Raw genomic sequence first — 20270 nt, 5'->3', positions numbered from 1 at the left:
TTTTAAGATTTTATTTATTTATTTATCGGACAGAGAGAGACACAGCGAGAGAGGGAACACAAGCAGGGGAAGTGGGAGAGGGAGAAGCAGGCCTCCCACGAGAAGGGAGCCCGATGTGGGGCTCGATCCCAGGACCCTGGGGTCATGACCTGAGCCGAAAGCAGACGCTTAACGACTGAGCCACCCAGGCGCCCCGACTTCTCGTCTCTTAACATATAGAATTCTATGAAAAGCCTGGGGTACTAAGTGGGCACTGTTCAGAAACGTGATTTATATAAAACTCAGGACCCATTTATGCGCAATAGCAGGCGGACCCCCTCTGAATGCAGAGGACAAGTGCTCCTCGGGGGTAGAAAGTCTTCGGGCTAATGAGGAAATCGTTAGCCCGGTCCAGGAGACCCGTCCACCCCACAACCGGCCGGCGGAGCTGGCGCGGGCCCCAAGGGCGCGCTTTATGTCGGGCTCCGCAGCTCAGGGCAGGCCTCGCCCAGCAGCCCCCCTCCGCGGCGGTTGAGCCCCTCGGTGCAGGTGCACGCGGCCCGCGCCTCCGGCCACCGCCTCCTCCCCGCCTGCGGCCGCACGCGCATGCGCGGTTAGCAGTCGCTGCTGAGCGGCCGCCGGCGGGATTGGTCTGGGGAAGTGCGGGGACCAAGTGGCAGCGACTCGGACATCTGAGCTGCCACTGCCGAAAACGGGCCCACCGGACAGGTGCGTGGGCAGTAGGCCACTTCCCTGCTGCTCTTTGCGCTCGGGCTAGGGTGAGGAATGAGAGTCATTGCTTCTACGCCCAGGGCGGGGATTCCTGGGCCGCACCCCTTTCTCTGGCGACCCGCCAGGCTGAACAGGTTGGGGCCGGGTAAGGGGCTGGCTTTTGAGTTCGGGGATGGAGGTGCCCCGAGCGAGGTTCTTGGGTGCGCTCTCCCGGCCTCGGGAGGAGGAAAGCCAGCCACGGGTGGGGGGAGTTGATGCCACGCCGGGTCCGTTGGGTCCTCCGGAACTGCTGTGTCCACCCGCTGCGCTGAGGCTGGGGCTGGGGCGCAGGGAAGGCTGGTGCCTTCTCCATCCCGACCTGGCCCCGAGGGCTTGAGCGGCCCCGGGGAGCCGAGTCCGTTATTCCAGCGGTTACCATTTCAGCCCCGTTCCAAGCTCGAGCCCCGGCGCGCGCTCCCGAGGGGTGTACGGAGGGCCGGGGCGTGTCTGGGCGCAGCTCACCCCACTCGCAGTTTTCACGAAAACGTGAACAAAACCTAAAAAGGCTCAGCTTACGCAGTCGCCGCCTCTGTGAAGGCGAAGAGACCCAACCATCTTAGCAGGGTGGCCACTCCCTAGATGCGCTGCCTGGAGCCCGGTGTGCGCCGCCAGGGAGGGAGCGGGAGGGTTGGGTTGAATCCAGTGAAGCCCTAATTACTATAGACTCATTATCGCCTAAAACCTGTTTACGATCAATCGGACACTTTAGCTGATTTTATTTATAGCATCCACCGAGCAACAAGGAGGAGGCATTTGCTTGGGATTAAAAAAAAAAAAAAAAAAGCAAGTGGCAACAAAGCTCAGAAGGGGGAGAGAGAAAGTGACCATGGGAAGTCTCAAATTAGAAAAAAAGTTAATTTATTTTGAAACTTTTTGGTTCATTAAAGCCATCAAAACCCTGATCTAGTCTTAAGATTTTGCTTGCTTTTAAAATTTTTACATCACTCTAGGTCATTTAATCACTCTAGGTAGCCTTCCTTTGGTAATTGTAAATTGGCCTCTTTTCACTTTACATTTCTGCCTTCACATTTAGTTGGTTTGATCTTCCAATACCATTTAGACCTATCCCCAAAGCCTTAGAGCAAGATAATCTATATTATCTAGTTGATAAAGTTAATTATTATGTATGAACCATGTTAAGTATGTTGATGGATCTCTAGAAATTGAACAGTGTTATAAGTTAGCCTTACTGCTTTTCAGGGCCTAGTAAGTTTTAGTGCTCTTAATTAGAAAGTTAGAATTGTCAATTTTAATGGACCTTTAAATCATCTAGCTTGACCCTTTCACTTGACAAATGAAAAAACAAGCCCCAGGCAGTTTTAACCTCTTGCCTTTTTAATAATAGAACTAGGAGCTTGGTGTGATGGTGCCAAGTTCAGTGTACTTTCTATTATATCATTCTGTAGTTGAGTTCCTCCTGAAACTGTAGGACAACTAAAACTTTAAAAATAGTGATTTTCAAACTGTACTTTTGAGGCATACCAATGTTGGGTGAGTCCTCAGTCAGCCATTGGAAATGAACAGCAGAAAGGCATCTCGGTTATAAGATACAGCATACAGAATAGCATTAATGTATTACATAGGTGAATGTTGAAGGGAGTGAAATAAATGAGTCTTAAAAGGACAGAATTTATGCTGAGAACTGCAGAGAACTGCTGTACATTTTTATAAACAGTAAAATAAGACTTGTTTTAGAAAACTCATGCTAGAGAGAAGGTGGAGGAAAGATTTAGAGATTGGCAAGACTGGAAGTGAAGAGGCAAAGTGGGAGTTTGCTAATCTACTTCAGAAATGATAGATTCCTAAATCAGGCTATGGCTTGGGGATAGAACAAGACATTTAAGAAATGCCCAAGTGTGTTCAGCTACCAATGACATAAGGGATCCGTGAGAAAGAATAATCTTAAGATAATGGCAAAGTAACTGGACTGGTTTACTTGACTGGAGGTACAGTTAGTTAATGGAGGAAGAGTGTTCAGGAGCTAGAGAAGCAGGTTTGGGAGGAAAGACTGAGGTCAAATTAGGAGAAGCTTTGGGACATCCTTGAAGATGGATAGTGATTTGAAATTAAGGAGTGACTTTTGAGCTGTGGATAAGATTTGGGAGTTCCTGGCTAGCTTTTATAGGTAGAAGCCAAGAGTATATGTCTTGTGAGAAGAGGGCCTGGGGACAGAACTCTAAGGAATAGCAACATTTACAGAAGATTGCAGAAAGTGCCTGTGCACAAGGCAGAGAAAAGGAAGAGAATCAAGAATCAGGAATGGTGGGGCACCCGGGTGGCTCAATTGGTTAAGCAACTGCCTTCAGCTCAGGTCATGGTCCCAGGGTCCTGGGATCGAGCCCCGCGTCGGGCTGCCTGTTCCACAGGAAGCCTGCTTCTCCCTCTCCCACTCCCCCTGCTTGTGTTCCCTCTCTCTCTGTGTCTCTCTCTGTCAAACAAACAAATAAAATCTTAAAAAAATAAAAGAATCAGGAATGGTGACAAGAAAACCAAGGGAGGAGATGGTTCCAAGAAGGAGGCAGTTAGGAGGAGCAGTAAGGCAATAGAATAGAAAAATGTTATTGTACTTATCAGCTAAGACTTTGTTTGTAGCAACGGTTTCAAAGAAGCTATAATCAAGGAGCTCAGGAATAATAAAAGTATTAGTTGTCATGGCTGCCATAACTAATTACCACAAATGTACCATCTTAAAGCAATACAAATTTATTTTCTCTAGTTCAGTAGGACTGTCTGCTGAGAGCTGTTTTCAGCCTCTAGAGACCATTCACATTCCTTGGCTCATGGCTCCCTTCCTCTGTCTTCAAGGTCTGTCTGGTGGGTGGAGTCCCTCTCGCTCTTCATATCTCTTCTACCCATCTCTCAAGGACTTCCTCTTATACTTTTAAGGGCGCATGTAATTGTATTGGGCCCATCTAGATAATCCAGGATATTCCTTCTATTTTATTTTATTTTATTTTTTTTTAAAGATTTTATTTATTTATTTGAGAGAGAGAATGAGAGAGCACATGAGAGCGGGGAGGGTCAGAGGGAGAAGCAGACTCCCTGCCGAGCAGGGAGCCCGATGCGGGACTCGATCCAGGGACTCCAGGATCATGACCTGAGCCGAAGGCAGTCGCTTAACCAACTGAGCCACCCAGGCGCCCTATTCCTTCTATTTTAGGGTCAGCTAAGTAACCACCTTAGTTCCATCTTTAAAGCCCCTTTTGCTATGTGAGGTAACATTCATAAGACCCAAGGGTTAGGGTGCCAACATCTTTGGGGGGTCATTATTCTGTCTACAATAGGAAATTAGAAGTATTAACAATTAATGAAAACATTCTTTCTAGCTTTCGTTAAAGAGAGGAGATACCTAGAAACATTTATGTTATCTAATATGTGATCATTATAGTTCCAATAGTAAGCCAGTTATCTTCTTAAATATGCTGAAATTTATGTAAGTACTCTGTAGAATTTAAAGGATCATACTAATGTTGGTTTTTATATTTTTACATAACCTTAAATTGCTTTAAAAGCTTTGCTAGAAAGATTTTAAAAGCCATTTAAACTAACTATATATATGTGCATAAGTCGTAGTTTGGATACACATAAAAGTATGGCTTTTCAAATATAAAACCCACAGAAACTGGAATGTATGTCTAAAGGATGGAATATAAAATATTTAACTTTATATTTTATAGACCTAGAACTTAATCCCATTTGGTGAGGATTAAATTATTAAACCTTCTAACCTGAGAGCCTTAATAAAAGGAATGTATAGCCTGAAACTTGACCTAACTTTGAGTCTTCCCCCTCGATTTAGCAGCACTCTGTATTCTTGAGTAAGAATACACTTTCCTTGTATATAAACGGGATGCCAATACTTTCACCCCAGAGTGCTGCAAAGATTGGAATTAATGTGTTTGCAAAACAGTGCGTACTCGGTACAGCACTTCTTACTCTTTTTGCTCCACTCTTCCTCTTTCAGTTCCTCCATCAGTGCTGCTTGCTTTGTCCTTGGCTAGGGAAATCACTCCTTTCTCGCCTTTGCATCACACTTGGTTCTTTTTAAAAAAAATTGTTTTTAAAGATTTTATTTATTAAGTTGAGAGAAGAGAGCACAAGCAGGGGGAGCGGCAGAGGGAGAGAGAGAATCAAACTCCCCGCTGAGCAGGGAGCCCAATGTGGGGCTCAAACCCTGGACTTTGGGATCATGACCTGAGCCAAAGGCAGACGCTTAACCAACTGAGTCACCCAGGCGCCCCTCCATCACACTTTAAATGTAACTTTCTCAAGGAGGCTTCCTCTGATCTTTCCCCTACCATGTAAATTCAGTTCCCCAACTACCAACTCTTAGAACGAACTTACTTTTCTGTCACTTACTATGGTTTACATGTAATACCTGGGTTAATTTTTCAATGTTGGCTTTCCATCCTATACTATAAGCTCTTTGAGATCAAGGGCTATGTATGTTTCACTAATTACGGTAAATTCAGTGTGTGACATAATTCCTGGCATGTAATTGGCAATCATAAATATTTGTTAAACGAATTTGTGAATGATGAATGTTAATATCTACTGGCTGACTTCCCCTGAATTTCTGGACACATAGCCATCATGAAATTAACAAATCCCTGGTGCAGTTCATTCTGAAGCATGCTAGTTTCTTTTGTGAGAAAATGGCTGCATTTCAAATGGAGTCTTGCAGCGTCTTTGGAAGAAGGTTGCCTTCTAAGATGCCACTGTTCCCTACCTCTCCACCTTGGATTTTCTGTGATCCTTCAAAGTGAATTTTCTATGTGCTACACAGAATGCCCTCTAATTTTGGTGAGAATCTGTCCTGTTTTATTTTGTGATATGGTAACATAAAACCTTTTAATCTGATTTTTCTGTTTACTATCTTTTCTAGCAAATTATGAATTGGGTTGTTAAAATGCAGTCTGTCTGTAACAAGACTCTGAAATAACTCATAATAAGAGATGTTTCTTCATAGATGTAGAGTAGAATTTAAAAATATGATTAATTTTCCCATATTAAATTAGATCATAAAATGCAAACTTTCTAGACCATTATTTCTCTTCTCTATATAAGTGCTTTTATTGTGTTAGTTTTACCAATGTCCTAACAAACTTTAGAGGGCCAGTGTTAGAAGTATTTACATAACTATTTTTCTCTCAAAACAGTAGTTACAGACATCTATTATGTAAGGATTTAGTCCATAAATTTTTCTAGCCATTAATTCTAAAATAGGATTTTTCTCTTTAAGGATCTTGTAGACTTTTGTAGACAGTGAAAACTCCCTTTATTTCTGGCTTTTCTCTAAGTGAGTAGAAACCCTTCACTAAATTTATTGCTGCAGTGCTCCTCAACAACAAACTCATTCCAGTTGGTTGCTTAGTAACATCTATTTCCCTTTTTTCCCTCTCACTTAGGCACTCATTCATTCATTCATTCATGCATGCATGCATTCATTCATTCTATAAATGTGTTTCTGTTCCTATTCATCATGTGCCAGCACTCTTGGGTACTGTGAATACAGAAATGAGAAGGAGTTCCAGTCCTCAGCAGGCTTATATTTTTGTCTGTTTTGTGTTTTGCACGATGCCTTAAGCTATTCTTTTGGAACTATGCAGAGGTAGTATAAACCCTAAATACGTAAGTAAGTATATCATTCTAATGTTTATATAATGTTATATATTATATTTATATATAATAAATAAATATATAAATTATTTTGAAAATGACCTTAGTGTATAACTCAAATAATACTTTTATATCCAGGACTTCAGCTCTGTTCCTTTCATTAATCTCAGAACTTCAGTAGTTTCTCACTTTATAGGATCAGATCCAGGATCCTTGGAATGTTTTATAGTACTGTGGTGTCTGAACTGCCAGAAAGTTGCATTTTCAATTATTATTTCTGCTGTTATGGTTCTTTCTCTACTTTTTGTTGTATTGCTTGAGGTCTTTTCATTGTTTCTAGATTTCTCTGACTTAGAAAAAAAAAATACCGGGTTTTAGTCAAAAGTATGTGTTAGTTAAGGTAATGCTCAAATAAATAGAAAATGAAAATATCCCAGAGACCTAACACAGTTTCTGGCTGCCAGAGTGGATTCTGGAGGAGTGGGTGGCTTGTGGCGGTTAGTTGTATGTATCAACTCGACTGAACGACGAGGTGCCCAGGTACTTAGACATTATTCTGGGTGTGTATGTGAGGGTGGTTTTGGATGAGGTTAACGTTTGAGTGATAGACTGAGTAACGCAGATTGCCCTCCCCGGTGCAGGTAGCCTTCATCCAATCCATTGAAAGCCTGAATTGAACTGAGGGGCTGACCCTCCAGTGAGGAAGAGGGAATTCCTCCTGCCTGGCTGTCAGAGCTGGCACTTCTGTCGTTTTCTGTCTTTGGACTCAAGCTGAATAATTGGCTGTGTTTGGGTCTGGAGCCTCCTGGCTCAGACTGAAACTTATATCAGACTCAGACTCAGCCTATACCTACATCATTGGCTTCCCTGGCTCTCAGGCCTTCAGACTCAGACTTCACCTACATCATTGGCTTTCCTGGCTCTCAGGCCCTCAGACTCAGCCTATACCTACATTATTGGCTTTTTGGGGCCTCACCTAACTCCAAAGGAAATATAGTCCAGCCATGTCCCCTGGAAAAAGACAAAAAAGCTTGGTGATCAGCCAGCGATCTCTCTCGCACTTTACAATTATTGGGTATCCTGTGATTGTCTTTCCTTTTAGTGCTCCAGCTACCTTTGATGTGGGAGTGAGCATTACTTCAGTACCAGTAAACGAGCTGCACATTATAATTTGTGATTGTGGGCTCACAGTGGAGATTGAAGAGGGCTTGTAGGTGATGTTGGTGAAACTCTTTGAGGTTGATTGGGCTGCTTGGTCTTGGTTTCAAATATTAGCAAGAATGGTATCTCATACTTGGCCAAAGTTACTTGTACTTTAACTTGTTATTGAATGAGCCCAGAAGCAGTGCGAAGAACATACACGAGACCAAAGATACAGGAAAATGGATGTACTTCTCCAGTGCCTCTCTTCTTCCTCAGGAAGGCACAAATGATATTTGGTGACTTCAGCAATCTCGTGGAGTAAGGAATACATAGGAAGCTTAGAATCCTGGACCTGCTAGCTTTTATATGTTTGTAAGCAGGGAAGGGGGGATAGCATTAGCATTAAATGTTCTACCTTATACCATATAAACAAATTCTTGCTGCACTAAACATGCATAACTTAGGACAACCATTTAAATCAATAAGGAAACAGAAAACTTGAACAACACTATATACCAATTGGACTGAATAGATGTATTATAGAGAACACTCCATCTAATGACAGAGAGAAAAATTAATACCAATCAGTTGAAATAAATATTAATACCAATCTTCTTCCAACTCTCCCAAAAAATCGAAGAGGAGGGAATACTTTCAAAGTCATTCTGTGAGGGCAGTATTACCCAGATACCAAAGCCAGGCAAAGACACTACATGAAAAGTACAGACCAATATCACTGATGAATATTGATTCAAATAGTGTCAACGTCTAGTGCGTTGGGGTCCCTGGGTAAGGGTCGCGAAATCACCAGGACACAGGGGATGCAGAGCAAAGGCAGCACTTGCAACTGCATACTGCCATTTATTTCTTGACATCTTATATACTCTTTACAATCAAAATATATTGTTACTGATTAACAATGTAAGCATTAAGATATCCCGATACTTCTTTACGCAAGAGAGGACAAAAACAAATCAACTCCGGTTGCACCGGAATAATTACATATCTTAAGTAAATCTCATTCTCTGATCAGCTCTTGTGCAAAGGTACTTCATGACCCATTCCCCGAAACTACATAGAGATAGAATCAAATCCTATGCAGGAATGCTGAGATTAGACAACACCCCGCATATACATTTGAAGCAGGATGTTATCTGATCATCACATCCCCGCACACGAAGCCACTCTCCTCGGTGGGCGTCACAAGGAACAATGTGCCCAAGATTACTCAAAACATCATGAGCCATTTCTCAGCTGACCGGATGCCTGAGGCATAGGCACACAACAAGGCGAGGGAGACTTTTCCCCCTCTCAGGCCTGGGCGTTCCCGACCTTACCCTGTGTGCGCCACAGCACACAAACAATCACGGCCACAGAGGGCTCACATGCCTGTGTTGGCCTCAAAATAGATTATTTTTCTTAAGTGCACATGGAATATTTTATAGGATAGACAATATATTAGTCCAAAAAACAAATCTTAATAAATTTTTAAAAACTGAAATCATACAAAGTATTTTTTCCAATTATAATGTAATGAAGTCAGAAATCAGTAGCAGAAGGAAAACAGAAAAACCCACATCTATATAAACAACCAAAAGGCCAAAAAGGAAATTAGAAAATATCTTGAGATAGATGACAGAAATGCAACATACCAAAACTTAATGGGATACAGTGAAAATTTTGTTAAGAGGGAAATGTATAGCTGTTGATGTTTACATTAAAAAATAAAAATCTCAAATTCACAACTTAACTTTATACCTTAAGGAACTAGAAAAACCCAAACTAGCAGAAGGAAGGAAATAATAAAGATTCAATGAGAGATAAATGGAATGGAGAGTAGATAAATAATAGAGAAAATCATCGAAACCGAGAGTTGGTTTTTCAAAAAGATCAACAAAATTAACTAACCTTTAGCTACATTGAGTAAGAAAAAAAAGAAGACTCAACTAAAATCAGAAGTGAAAGAAGGGACATTACACCTGATTCTATAGATATAAAAAGGACTGTAAGAGAGTATTATGAAGAATTATATGCCAACAGCTTGATAATCTAAATGAAATGGATGAATTCCTAGAACGTACAATCTATTAAGACTAAATCATGATGAAACAGGACCGAGAACTAGTAAGGAGATTGAATCAGTAATCAAAAACCTCCCAACAAATAAAAGACCAGGAGCATATGGCTTACCTAATAAAGTCTACCAAACATTGAAAGAAAAATTAACACCAGTCCTCCTCTAATTGTTTTGAATAATTAAAGAGGAAGGAACACTTCAAAACTCATTCTGTGAGGGTAGGGTTATCCCGATACCAAAGCCAGACAACGAAGCTACAAGAAAACTACAGACCAATATCCGTAATGAATATTGATGCAAAAATCCTTAACAAAATACTAGCAAACAGAATTCAGCAGCACATTAAAAAGATTATACAACAGGGCGCCTGGGTGCCTCAGTCAGTTAAGTGTCTGACTGTTGATTTCGGCTCAGGTCATGATCTCAGGGTTGTGAAATTGAGCCCTGTGTTGGGCTCCATGTTCAGCAGGGATTCTCTCTCTGCCTCTCCCTCTGTCCCTCCCCCTGCTTGCATTCTCTCTATCTCTCTTATAAATCTTAAAAAAAAAAAAAAAAAAGATTATATACCATGAACAAGTGGGATTTATTCCTGGCATGCAAGGATGATTTAACATATGAAAATCAATCAATGTAATATAACCCATTACCAAAATGGAGGGGAAAAAAAAACATGATCATCTCAGTTAATGCAACAATACCATTTGACAAGATTCAACACCCTTTTATGATAAAGGCACTCAACAAACTGTGAATAGAAAGAAACTACCTCAACATAATAAAGGCCATATATGAAAAGCCAAAAGCTAGCACCATACTCAATGATGAAAGACTGAAAACCTTTCCTCTGAGAACTAGAACAAAACAAGTATGCCTGTTTTTGTCACTTCTATTCAACATAGTATTAGAAGTCCTAACAGGAGCAATTAGGCAAGAAAAAGAAATAAAATTTATTCATAGATAACATGATCTTACATGTAGACAAAACCTAAACTCTACCAAAAAAACATGTTGAACTAATAAAGGAATGGTGGTTGCCAGGGGCTTGAGAGAGGGAGAATTAGAAAGTTGTTGTTTAATGGTATAGAATTTTAGTTTTATAAGATGAAAAGAGTTCTGGAGATTGGTTGTACAACAGTGTAAATGTACCTAGCACTACTGAATTGAATGGTTAAAATTGTTTTAAAAAATGTTAACTTTTATGTTGTGTATTCTACCACAGTTAAAAAAAATAGTTTAACTGCACAAATTAGTTAGTTGTGTTTTGTAGTATTACTTCATTGTCAGCCTCTCAAAGCTACAATGCAGGCCTGGCCATATTTTACCACTTCCTTTAAGAAATGATATGTGACAAACCTCACAATTTTGTTTGGAGCTGATGACATATTGGCACCATAGTGTGACAGGTAATACTGTGACCTTCATGATTTAATTCTTAGTTATCAGCTGGTCCATCACTGAATAATTATAGAGCACTCAAGAATTAAGCAGAAACTATTAGGTCTGTATTTCTGATTCTTATTTAAAAGGAATAAATAGCAGCAATGACCTTGACCTACATAATTTTTAAATGGAGACTATTATCTATAGAACTGTATTGCTTGCAGAATGGTTTGTGACCAAGAGCAGTTTATTTTTAAGTATTTTACTTCTGTATTAAGGTAATATGGTCATTTCTGGGTAAATATCTTCATAGCTTAATACTAATAATCTAAATTTGAGAAATTTCCAAGGGGTTCAAAGTATGTGCTGTTACCATTTTTGTAATTTCTTTCTGTTGTTTTATCAAAAAGCACATAATAATGCAGCGGGATAAGATTAAAATATGAGGTAGCATGGTATCTTGATGTACAGATCTAGATTCTGATCTTGTTTCACATTTCCAACCCATGTGACTTTGACCAAGTTGTTAAATCTGTTTTCAGTTTGTAGATTGGAAATAATAATACCTTCTTATTCATGTCCTGGGCTGCAGAGATTAATTTAGCGCATTGCTTTATGCAAATGCATGAGCATAGTCATAGAACTTTAGAGATTCAGATTTTTAAGGTAAAAGATTTTCTAAACTTTTTTCCTGAAGCTTTGTCAATTATTTATTTCTGAAGGAAAGTTAGGAAGAACTATAATATAGAAAACAGAATGGGATTGCTCTGGATGAAGTAAGAAGAGGGTTCCAGTAGAGTACTGCCTGCTTGGTTTCCCCTTAACTTTCCCAGCAGCCCAATACACCAGAAGTCAAAGCACTTAGAATATATTTTTTCAACAAATTAATTATCAAGAAACTAAAGTGTGTGTTCATTTTGAAGAAGATGATGTAGGCCATAAGTGATATTAATGGTCGTTATTACTACTATTATTTTATGCATTTCTGTTTTACTTAAATGTTATTGATAGTGAGTCAAGCAAGACACTTTACTACATTATGGAAATCATGGGAGGCTCTTAAAACTTTAGAACCGAAGCTTTTAGAATTATTAATAATTCATAAGCAATTTGCAAATGTACTCATTCCTGTGCCAGTTAGTAAAAAAGAATTTAAATAAACCTACCTATGGTTATTGAGTTAAATTGATCTCTTTAAGACATACAAATGGCTAACAGACACATGAAAAAAATGTTCATCATCATTAGCCATCAGGGAAATTCAATTCAAAACCACACTGAGATACCACCTTACACCAGTTAGACTGGCAAAAATTGACAAGGCAAGAAACAACAAATGTTGGAGAGGTTGTGGAGAAAGGGGAACCTTCTTACACTGTTGGTGGGAATGCAAGTTGGTACAGCCATTTTGGAAAACAGTGTGGAGGTTCCTCAAAAAATTAAAAATAGAGCAACCCTATGACCCAGCAATTGCACTATTGGCTATTTACCCCAAAGATGCAGATGTAGTAAAAAGAAGGGCCATATGCACCCCAGTGTTCATAGCAGCAATGTCCACAATAGCCAAACTGTGGAAAGAGCCAAGATGCCCTTCAACAGACGAATGGATAAAGAAGATGTGGCCCATATATACAATGGAATATTACTTAGCCATCAGAAAGGATGAATACTCAACTTTTGCATCAACATGGATGGGACTGGAGGAGATTATGCTAAGTGAAATAAGTCAAGCAGAGAAAGTCAATTATCATATGGTTTCACTTATTTGTGGAACATAAGGAATAGCATGGAGGACATTAGGAGAAGGAAGGGAAAAATGAAGGGGGGGGAATTGGAGGGGGAGACAAACCATGAGAGACTATGGACTCTGAGAAAGAAACTGAGGGTTTTAGAGGGGAGGGGGTTGGGGGGATGGGTTAGCCTGGTGATGGGTATTAAAGAGGGCATGTATTGCATGGAGCACTGGGTGTTATATGCAAACAATGAATCATGGAACACTACATCAAAAACTAATGTACTGTATGGTAACTAACATAAAAAAATTGATCTCTTTAAATTTACTTTCTATCTCAGTTACACCTCTTTTTATTATGATTCAGGGAGCTCAAACTCTTCTAACAAATAACAGCATACATCATTTTTTGTGTTGTCTTTGTCCATAAAGAGGGTGGTATTAACATACTTTTTAATATAGAATATTCCTATTATGGTAGATTGGTCAATTAAAAAAAAAACAACATGCATTTTTCAAAGTAAACTTCAGTGTTATAGCCAGTGTCCCATAGAAGAAATCAAGGCTTAACTGGCCCACATATTCACTTAAGTTTTGATCTCATTAGGAAGGGTTCTAATCACAGATCAATGAAACCAGGAACTAGTTCTTTGAAAAGATCAACAAAATTGATAAACCTCTAGCAAGACTTATTAAAAAAAAAAAAAAGAGAGAGGACTCAAATAAAATTACCAATGAAAGAGGAGAGAAACAACTGACACTGCAGAAATACAAACAATTGTAACAGAATATTATAAAAACCTATATGCCAGCAAATTGGACAACTTAGAAGAAATGGATAAATTCCTAGAAATGTGTAACCTATCAAAATTAAAGCAGGAAGAAATAGAAAATTTTGAACAGACCAAGCACCAGCAATGAAATGGAATCAGTAATCAAAAAACTCCCAACAAACGAAAGTATAGGACCAGATGGCTTCACAGGCAAATTCTGCCAAATACTGAAAAAAGAGTTAATACCCATTCTTCTCAAACCATTCCAAAAAATACCACAGGAAGGAAACCAAATTCATTCTATGAAGCCAGCATTAGCCTGAAACCAAAACCAGATAAAGACATCACAAAAAAAGAGAACTACAGGCCAGTATTTCTCATGAATATAGATGCAAAAATCCTCAACAAAATATTAGCAAACTGAATCCAACAATATATTTAAAAAATCATATACCACAGTCAAGTGGGATTTATTCCTGGGATGCAAGGTGGTTTAATATTCATAAAACAATCAACATGATATGTCACATCAATAAGAGAAAGGATAAAAACCATATGATCATTTCAGTATATGCAGAAAAAGCATCTGAAGTAGTACAAAATCCATTCATGGTAAAAAACAAACAAAAAAAAACAAAAACCCTCTGCAAAGTAGGTCTAGAAAGGAACAAATCTCAAAATAATAAAGGCCTTATATGAAAACCTACAGCCAACACAATACTCGATGGTGAAAAACATAGAGCTTTCCCCCTAAGGTCAGGAACAAGACAAGGATGTCCACTCTCACCACTTTTATTCAACAGAATACTGGAAGTCCTAGCCAAAGCAATTAGATGACATAAAGAAATAAAAGGCATCCAGATTGGTAAGGAGGAAGTAAAACTCACTATGTGCAGATGACATATTATTATATATAGAAAACTCTAAAGACTCCACCCAAAAACTACTAGAACTGATAAATGAATTCAGTAAAGTTGCAGGACCCAAAATCTTCTGTTGCATTCCTATATGCTAAGAATGAAGCAGCAGAAAGTGAAACTAAGAAAACAATCCCATTTACAATTGTACCCAAAACAATAAAATATCTAGGAATAAACTTAACCAAAGAGGTGAAAAGACCTCTACTTTGAAAACTATAAAACACTGATGAAAGAAATTCAAGATGATACAAAGGAATGGAAAAACATTTCCATGCTCATAGATTGGAAGAACAAATATTGTTAAAATGTCTGTTCTACCCAAAGCAATTGACACATTTATGTAATCCCTATTGAAATACCAACAGCAGTTTTCACAGAACTAGAACAAACAATCCTAAAATTTGTATGGAACCACAAAAGACCTCAAATAGCCAAAGCAATCTTAAAAAAGAAAAATAAAACTGGAGGTATCACAATTCCAGACTTCAAGTTATATTACAAAGTGGTAGTAATTAAAACAGTATGGTACTGGCATAAAAATAGACACAGATCAATGGAATAGAACAGAAAACAATTACACGGTCACGTAATTTTCAACAAAGGAGGAATGAATATGCAATGGGAAAAAGTCTTTTCAACAAATGGTGTTGGGAAAACTGGACAGCCACATACAAAAGAATGAAACTGGACCACGTTCTTACACCATTCACAAAAACAAACTAAAAATGGATTAAAGACCTAAATGTGGGACCTGAAACCATAAAAATCCTTGAAGGGAGCACAGGCAGTAATCTCTCTGACATTGGCTGTAGCAACATTTTTCTAAATATGTCTCCTGAGGCAAGGGAAATAAAAGCAAAAATAAACTATTGGGACTACATCAAAAAAGTTTCTGCACAGTGAAAGAAACAACAAAACTAAAAGGAAACCTATTGAATGGGAGAAGATATTTGCAAATGGCATACCTGGTAAAGGGTTAGTAAACAAAGTATATAGAGAACTGATACAACTCAACACCCCAAAACCAAATAATCCAATTAAAAATGGGCAAAAGACTTGAACAGACATTTCTCCAAAGAAGACATACAGATGGCTAATAGACATGAAAAGATGCCTGATATCACTTATCATCAAGGAAATGCAAATCAAAACTACAATGAGATATCACTTTATATCAGTCAGAATGGCTAAAATCAAAACACAAGAAACAATAAATGTTGACAAAGATGTGGAGTAAAAAGAACCCTCTTGCAGTGTTGGTGGGAATGCAAATTGGTGTAGCCATTGTAGAAAACAGTATGGAGGTTCCTCAAAAAAATTAAAATAGAACTACCCTATGATCCAGGAATTGCACTACTGGGTATTTACTGGGTATTTACCCCAGAAATATAAAAGCACTAATTCAAGGGATATATGTGCCCCTATATTTATTGCAGCATCATTTACAATAGCTAAATCATGGAAGCAGCCCAAGTGTCCATTGGTGGTTGAATGGATAAAGTTGTGGTGTGTACACACACACACACACACACACACACACACAAAACACACAGGAATATTACTCAGCCATAAAAAAGAATGAAATCTTGCCATTTGCAACAACACAGATAGAGCTAGGGAGTATTATGCTGAGCAAAGTAAGTCAGAGAAACACAAATACCATATTATCTCACTCATATGTGGAATTTTAAGAAACAAAACAAAAGAACAAAGGAAAAAAAGAGAAAACCAAGAAGCAGATTCTTAACTATAGAGAGCAAACTGATGGTTACCAGAGGGGAGGTGGGTGGATGGATGAGGGATATAGGCATTGGAGATTAAAAAAAGAAGAGTTCTAATCATTTGGGCTAACTATATGGAAGAAAGCTTTTTATAATCTGATGTTTCTTTTCTAAAAACAGCTTTATTAATACATTGTACACCTCCAGTTCACTTGTTTAATGTGTGAAAGTGAATGGGGTTTAATACATTTACAGAGTTATGTAACCATTTTTAACCACAATTTTAGAACATTTTCATTACCCCTTAACCCTTTCTTCCCACTCCTTTTCCTAGGCACTCACTAAATCTGTTTTTTGTTTCTATGGATTTGCCTGTGTCTTTTCAGTGGGATCATGCAATCTGTGGTGGTTTATTACTGGCTTCTTTCACTCAGCATGTTTTTTGAGATTCATCTATCTTGTAACATATCAGTACTCCATTCTGTTTTATTGGTAAATCATATTTTATTGTATAGATAGCCCACATTTTGTTTAACCATTAGGTGATGGACATTTGGGTTGTTTCTATTTTTTGGTTATTATGAAAAATGTTTCTTTAAACATCTATATTTACGTTTTGTGTAGATACCTGTTTTTGTTTCTCTTGGGCAGATACCTAGTAGTGGAATTGCTAGGTTATAGGGTAATTCTATTTTTAACATTTTGAAGAACTACCATACAGTCTTCCAAAACTTGCATCATTTTACATTCCTGCCAGCAGGGTATAAAAGTTCTAATTTCTCCACATCCTCCCAGCACTTGTTATTGTCTCTTTTTGATTATAACCATTCTGGTGGATGTAAATTGCTTATCTCATAAATCCAGTGTTTCTTAAGCAGACCCATGTAGGGGCTATAGATATTTTGTGGAAGATCTAAGCGTTCTTTCTAAGAATTTACTTTTTTTGTTTGTTTGTTTTAAAGATTTTATTTATTTATTTATTTTGACAGAGAGAGACACAGCGAGAGAGGGAACACAAGCAGGGGGAGTGGGAGAAGGAGAACAGGCTTCCCGCGGAGCAGGGAGCCCAATGCGGGCTCGATCCCAGGACCCTGGGATCATGACCAGAGCTGAAGGCAGACACTTAATGACTGAGCCACCCAAGCGCCCCTCTAAGAATTTACTTTTTAAAAAATTTGTCATGTTGATGGTAACTGAAAAAAAAAGAAAAAGTAGTAGAACTATACTATGGATCATCTGGATCACCTGCCCACCTTATAACCAAGGACTGCCACACTCTTTCGGTGTCCACATTTACTTTGTGTTTAAAAGGCCATTGGCACCAAAAAATAAAACTTGAATTTTAACATGTTAATGGGAATAGAGCAAGACATAATTATACAGGGGCGCCTGGGTGGCTCAGTCGTTAAGCGTCTGCCTTCGGCTCAGGTCATGATCCCAGGGTCCTGGGATCGAGCCCCGCATTGGGCTCCCTGCTCAGCGGGAAGCCTGCTTCTCCCTCTCCCGCTCCCCCTGCTTGTGTTCTTGCTCTTGCTATCTCTCTCTGTCAAATAAATAAATAAAATCTTTAAAAAAAAAAAAAGACATAATTATACAAATCATATATTTTCTGCCAGGAGGCAGCCAAATTATATTTGGTTTCTGCTCAAGTAATGTTATAATAAGGAATGGACATTTTGCAGTATTTAAATAGAGAAATGTTTAAATTATTGAGTCATCAAAGTATTATGATAAATGTAAAAGAATGTTATCCAACTTCGTCAACCTGATTGCAGTTTGATTGTTCTTTTAGCTGTGATTTGATTCATGAAAAGACTGTCACATTAAATTGTGATAAAATTATTTTTCTTTAGTTTTTTTTGTGTTTATATGTAAGGGTACTTTGGTTTCATAATTATGAAACTCTGGTTGTATGTTTATATGTACTTAAGCAACACTGTAATAAAAAAACAAACATTTGAGAATCATGATCCTTATTTCTTTCTTTTAAAAGGGTCCACATATTTTTTTTTTAAGATTTTATTTATTTGAGAGAGAGAGAGAGAGACAGAGACAGAGATAGTGAGAGAGAGCACAAGCCAGAAGGAGAGGGGGAAGCAGGCTCCCCACTGATCATGACCTGAGCTGAAGGCAGACTCTTAACTAACTGAGCCACCCAGGCACCCCAGGGGTCCACATATTATTTGAGTTTGGTAATCACTGTTGTTGATATCTTTAGGTTTAAATGCTTGGCTCTTTGTTTTTTAAAAGATTTTATTTATTTATTTATTTATTTATTTATTTATTTATTTATTTATGAGAGAGTGTGAGTGCACGCATGTGCAGAGGGAGGGCAGAGGGAGAGAGAGAGGGACAAGTGGACTCCTTGCTGAACAGAGCCCTAGGTAGGACTGGATCTCAGGACTCTGAGATCACGACCTGAGCGGAAACCAAGAGTTAGGTGCTTAACAAAGACTGAGCCACCCAGTTGCTCCTTGGCTCTTTGTTTTTAGAGGCAGGTGGGTAGCTCTAGAATCTGTGTCCTGTGGGATTTGAAGTTTGTGTTTTTATTTGTTCAAAGTGTAATTTAAATAATTTTGTCAATGATTTGTTTTAAAAGCCATCCTACAATAAAGGCGGTATTAAAGAAAAATTATTTCTTTGTAAGTGTACTTATGTATTTTTCACAACTTTTATTTTCACTGATAACTTTTAACTTCACAGGTAATCAGTATGCATTTCCAAAGCTTTTGGCTATGTTTGGGGCTTCTGTTCATCTCAATTAATGCAGAATTTATGGATGATGGTGTTGAGATGGAAGATTTTGATGAAAATTCAGAGGAGACTGATGTTATTGAAGGTGAACTCTCCTCAGAGGTAAGGTTATTGAGAAATGAGTTGTAAGTTATTCCTTTACAGGATACAGAGGAGAGTGACCTCTTAAGATTCATTTCAGTTCTAACAGTATTCATTTTCTAAACAAATAGAAAAACACTGTTTTTCCCCCAACTATTAGAGTGCCCATGTATTACAGAAATTTATGCATTGCACCTAGTACAGTTTTATTACAAAGTAAATACGGGGAAGGTTTTTACTATCAGAATAGGAATTTGTCACTGCTGAAGAGGACTGATGGACTTCTATCTAAGAGAAAGGTTTTCATTCTTCTGACACTACCAGCCCTCTTCAGATAGGAGATAAGGTAGTATAATTTGCAGTTCTCCTAGAAGTGTAAAGTAAGTAGTTTTTCTTATTTCCCTGAGGAAAGGAAATGCTAACTAGGAGGATGAATAAGAAAGGGAAGTGATCATGAGGTAGGCAGTTAATAAGGCTCACCTGTGTTTGTGGCTCGGCATTGTTAAGATGTGGTTTGAGGTGGTGACTCACAGGAGTCTGAAAAACCTTGCAGAGATTTTTGTACATCCTGACAATCCAGAAGAACTTTTACATTGAGGAATATTCATAGATAATATTGAGACAATCAGAAAATTTGTCAGAAATCGGGGCGCCTGGATGGCTCAGTTGGTTAAGTGACTGCCTTCGGCTCAGGTCATGATCCTGGAGTCCCGGGATCGAGTCCCGCATCGGGCTCCCTGCTCGGCAGGGGGTCTGCTTCTCCCTCTGACCCTCTTCCCTCTCATGCTCTCTGTCTCTCATTCTCTCTCAAATAAATAAATAAAAAAAAAAAAAGAAAATTTGTCAGAAATCTTGTTGCTGGTAAGAATGGATGAGTTGTATTGTGCTATAGCAGCTAATTCAAGGGCCGAGGACCATAGCCTATGGCTGGTACAGACTTCTTCACCTCACTTACCTTGAGAGTTTTTCATTCGCAAATGAAAGTGTTGTTTGGCTGTTTAAGGTGAATATTCTTTCTCTTGTTAAAGTTTAAACTCCACAAGGACATTTCTTTTAAAACCTAGTTATGCACTCTACAGAAAGTAAGTAATCAAAGCGCTGATGATTGACTTAGGTACAGCTCCTACAAGGGTCTTTGGAGGTTAATACTTCAAAGGAATTGGGAGATACCGACCACTTCAACTGCATTTGGTGATATTTGAAAAAATGATAGGAAGTGGAATCTTGACCCATCAGTAATTATGTGGAATTGTGTTTGATTATTGGTTTCCACCCCCCTTAAATGGACAGGAAATGTACTATCAGGTTGGGGTAGAGACA

At 38.7% G+C, this 20270-nt stretch overlaps 1 protein-coding gene across 1 annotated transcript in view; it reads left to right on the top strand.

Moving 5' to 3' along the window:
• The first annotated feature begins 601 nt into the window (after positions 1-601).
• Positions 602-20270, top strand: part of CLGN (calmegin) — a 59737-nt gene continuing 40068 nt past the window's right edge. Inside the window, exons 1-2 of the mRNA XM_032412884.1 lie at positions 602-708; positions 18819-18971. Of these exons, the coding sequence (XP_032268775.1) occupies positions 18828-18971 (144 nt within the window). The 5' untranslated portion in view covers positions 602-708; positions 18819-18827. The remainder of the gene's footprint in view (positions 709-18818; positions 18972-20270) is intronic.

This window comes from Phoca vitulina, unplaced genomic scaffold, assembly GCF_004348235.1.
Source record: "Phoca vitulina isolate PV1807 unplaced genomic scaffold, GSC_HSeal_1.0 scaffold14, whole genome shotgun sequence".
NCBI lineage: Eukaryota > Metazoa > Chordata > Mammalia > Carnivora > Phocidae > Phoca > Phoca vitulina.
This window is presented reverse-complemented; position numbering and strand designations above follow the sequence as displayed.